We start from the raw sequence: 3,493 nt of genomic DNA on the forward strand, positions 1-3,493 counted from the left end.
TATTATATCTGAATCTTCATGTACTTCGAACTGTAGCTGAATATTGATGAATAAATACTTTGTGATATTGAACTGCTTAAGTTTCTTCAAGTTTCCTCATTACGCTTCCCATCAATAATCACCGAACCGATCCCAACATAACATGGTGGAGAACCGGCTTTAATATATAGTACTTCTTCAAGAGTCCAAAATTGACAAAACGCGGAGCCGAAAAGCTTATGAATTTGCCAACCAGCTACAAACCAAAACACGAACTGAATATACTTCACAAATAGACAACATTGAATCTTTGATTAGACAGCCACCAGCTACAACATCACAAGCTCGATTCAACAGAGCCGGTCCAGAAAAAAAAAAAAGACGGATAGATCAGACGGACAGAACAGACGGATAGAGCAGACGGAAGACACAGACGGAAGATACAGACGGTAGGAAAGGAAGACACCTTCACCAACGATTGACTGATTTCCATCGCATCGAGTGACTATCAACTTGACCCTTCTTTAACTAAATAAATGACTCTGACTCTTTCGCTGAATTGTGCAATTGTTTAATTAATTTTGGAGGACATATTTCGATAGGTAAGTGAAACCATTTCTCTTATTGTTCCACTGGTGAAAAAGAGTGTGTGAGAGATTGAGTTTTCAGATTGTTTATTTGCCCAGCAACAAGTAATTTTTAAACGTTTTCTGTTTGTTTTTGCCAGATCGTGATTAACTAGTAATTTGACTGTCAGAATTACTGTTGATTAGTAGTTTATCAATACTTTATATTTTACGGTTCAATTCTAATTGCCGAATTTGATTTTATCACTTTAGTCAATTACCCTGTATCAATAATCATGACTTCAACGAACACCTCCCGACAAACCCTACGACAGACTGACTTTCTCCCATCCCGTTTCTCGGGTGATAAACTTGATAGGGACAACTCGACTGCGCACTTCTTGACTTTCGACGACTATCTAGATGCGCATGACATTGACAAAGCCGACCCCGACCAATTCCAGACAATACTGCGAACATTTAGACGGACTTTACAAGGACAGGCGCGACTTTGGATTGACGGACTTCAATTTAATACGTATAGCGACCTTAAGGATGGGTTCATAAGACGGTTTAGTCCCGCTAAATCGTCATATAGCCATGTGACGGACTTCAAAAATATGACCATGACGAATGACGAGAGCGCAGACGCGTTCTTGCAAAGGTTGCGAACAACAGCAGCCTACATCGAATATGGGGAAACCCAGATTAGGCATAAGTTGTTGGATTCTTTGCCATCAGACTGCCGCGCGACCATACTAATGACCGCCCCCAACCTGACCTCAGAAGAAATAGCGGCGAAAGCCCAACTATTTTTAGACCTCAATCATAGACAGACTAAGCCGACCAAGGAGTTATCTTTCTCTGCTCAAGAGGAAATAGATCAATTAAAGGAGCAAATACACTATTTAAACCTCAAGACAGACAGAGACAATGATAATAAGCCAAAATCCCCCACCCAACGACCCCCAACCCCACAACAACGTAGTGCTAGTCGTAGCACTAGTCGCAGCGTAAGCCGCGAAAGGCGACGTGACATCAGTCACGATAGACGAGACGACCGGCGCAATGACGTGCAAAACAGACGCGGTAGAAGCCCCTATCGATCGGACGGACAGACAAACCGACCACCAACACGTCCCAGACTTACATGCAACTACTGTGGCATCCCTGGCCATATATGGCGAGAATGTCGAAAAAGACTTAGGGACATGACAACCCCACCACCCCCCTTCCCTGACTACCATGACTACTATGCCCCTGCATACGGTAGTTATGCCAACCATCAATACTACCCACAACAACAACAACAGCCCCAATATCAACAACCCCACTGTCAACAACAACCCCAAACTCAACCACGCCCACAGGATTTTTAAGACGGGAGAGAGCCAATAGCGCTCATTGTTCTTTCTCCCCGACTAACATGACTAAGAATAGGCCTGACAAAAACATGACATCTGCTCATTTAGGGATTGACGAAGTTGACTTACAACTAACGGAACGCAACTTTACTAAGGGACGACTACCAGATAGGACAACTGCACTAATTCTTTTTGACAGTGGTGCATCCAAATCCATCATATCCGGACGACTATTGAAATCCTCCCCCTATCTCTCTAAATTGACACCAACCAAAGTATCCCCAGTTAGATTCAAATTAGGCAACGGACAATTTCTAACATCAGACAAGGCAGTAAAATTTCGACTAGAAATTCAGGGACACAGATTTGAAATCACAGCACTAATCGCCATCAATCTTGTAGGCGTAGACCTAATATTAGGCACTAACACGCTTTCTGATTTGGATGGAACACTCCACTTCAGAAATAACAGGTTCAGAATCAAGTCAAAACACATTTCCTTTGCCCCACCGAGTACATTGATAGTTTCCCCAGGTGACTCGACATTCCTGACTTTGCAAGGCAAGACCCCACCCCACATTCGGAACTCCGACGTTGTATTGAAGTCTAATAAATATCTATCCCGCTATTGCCCCACGACAAGCATTGTTTCCCTGCATAGAGGACGAGCTCAAGTCCTCGTAACTAACTTGACTGACAGACCTGTAACCTTCTCTAAAGGTAGACCAATAGCTTTCCTAGACACTACAAGACTAATTAATGCCACCCAAGACCTCCCAACGGACTGCTTGAACATGACAATGAATTCGAATAACAATCTGTACACTGGACAACATCATGATCATGATGACTCAGTCAAACAGAATAATCTTAGGAAATACCCTCATATTGACCCTAATGACCCCATTGCTAACATGACAGAAGATGAAATTATCCGTAAACAAATTGACCTTAATAGTAGCGTTCTCACTCCTCCCGAACAGCAAGAAATAAGAAATATACTAAAGGAAAACAGAGATGCTTTCTCTTTGTATGGTGAAATTTCTAGCTGCCCTGACTTTGAAGTTGACATTGAACTGAATAATGATGACCCCTTCTTCATAAGACCATACTTCGCTACTGAAGATGGCAAGACTACCATTGAAAAGGAATTGAGCAAACTTGTCAAGCTAGGTATACTAGAAATAGGCCACCAACCATACACCTCTCCAGTTCTTCTCCTATCAAAGAAGACCACGTCTGAAAAGAGAGTTGTTACAGACTTTAGATTCCTGAATGCACGTATCAAGAGAAGAAATCACCCTTTCCCACTATTTTCGGAAACTCTCAAAAGAATCGGCAATGCTACCACAAAAGTACTAAGTGTAATTGATCTGAAATCTGCATTTCATTGCATCCCCCTCTCAAAATCCGCTCAAAAGTACACAGGCATAGCTTCCTATCATGGAGGAAAGCATTACTACTACAAACGACTAGCCCAAGGACTAAATGTATCCCCTGCCATTTTCCAGGCAAGAATTGATGAGATATTGGCCACCGTACCCAATTCTAGGAATTTTTGTATTGCCCATCATGACGACATCA

General features: G+C 42.4%; 1 protein-coding gene across 1 annotated transcript; it reads left to right on the forward strand.

Moving 5' to 3' along the window:
* The first annotated feature begins 841 nt into the window (after window positions 1-841).
* Window positions 842-1,924, forward strand: LOC129284161 (uncharacterized). The gene has a single exon (XM_064103478.1). It carries the CDS (start codon window positions 842-844, stop codon window positions 1,922-1,924), a length of 1,083 nt encoding a protein of 360 aa, XP_063959548.1.
* The last annotated feature ends 1,569 nt before the right edge of the window (window positions 1,925-3,493 follow it).

The sequence above is a fragment of the Lytechinus pictus genome, chromosome 8 (genome assembly GCF_037042905.1).
Source record: "Lytechinus pictus isolate F3 Inbred chromosome 8, Lp3.0, whole genome shotgun sequence".
NCBI lineage: Eukaryota > Metazoa > Echinodermata > Echinoidea > Temnopleuroida > Toxopneustidae > Lytechinus > Lytechinus pictus.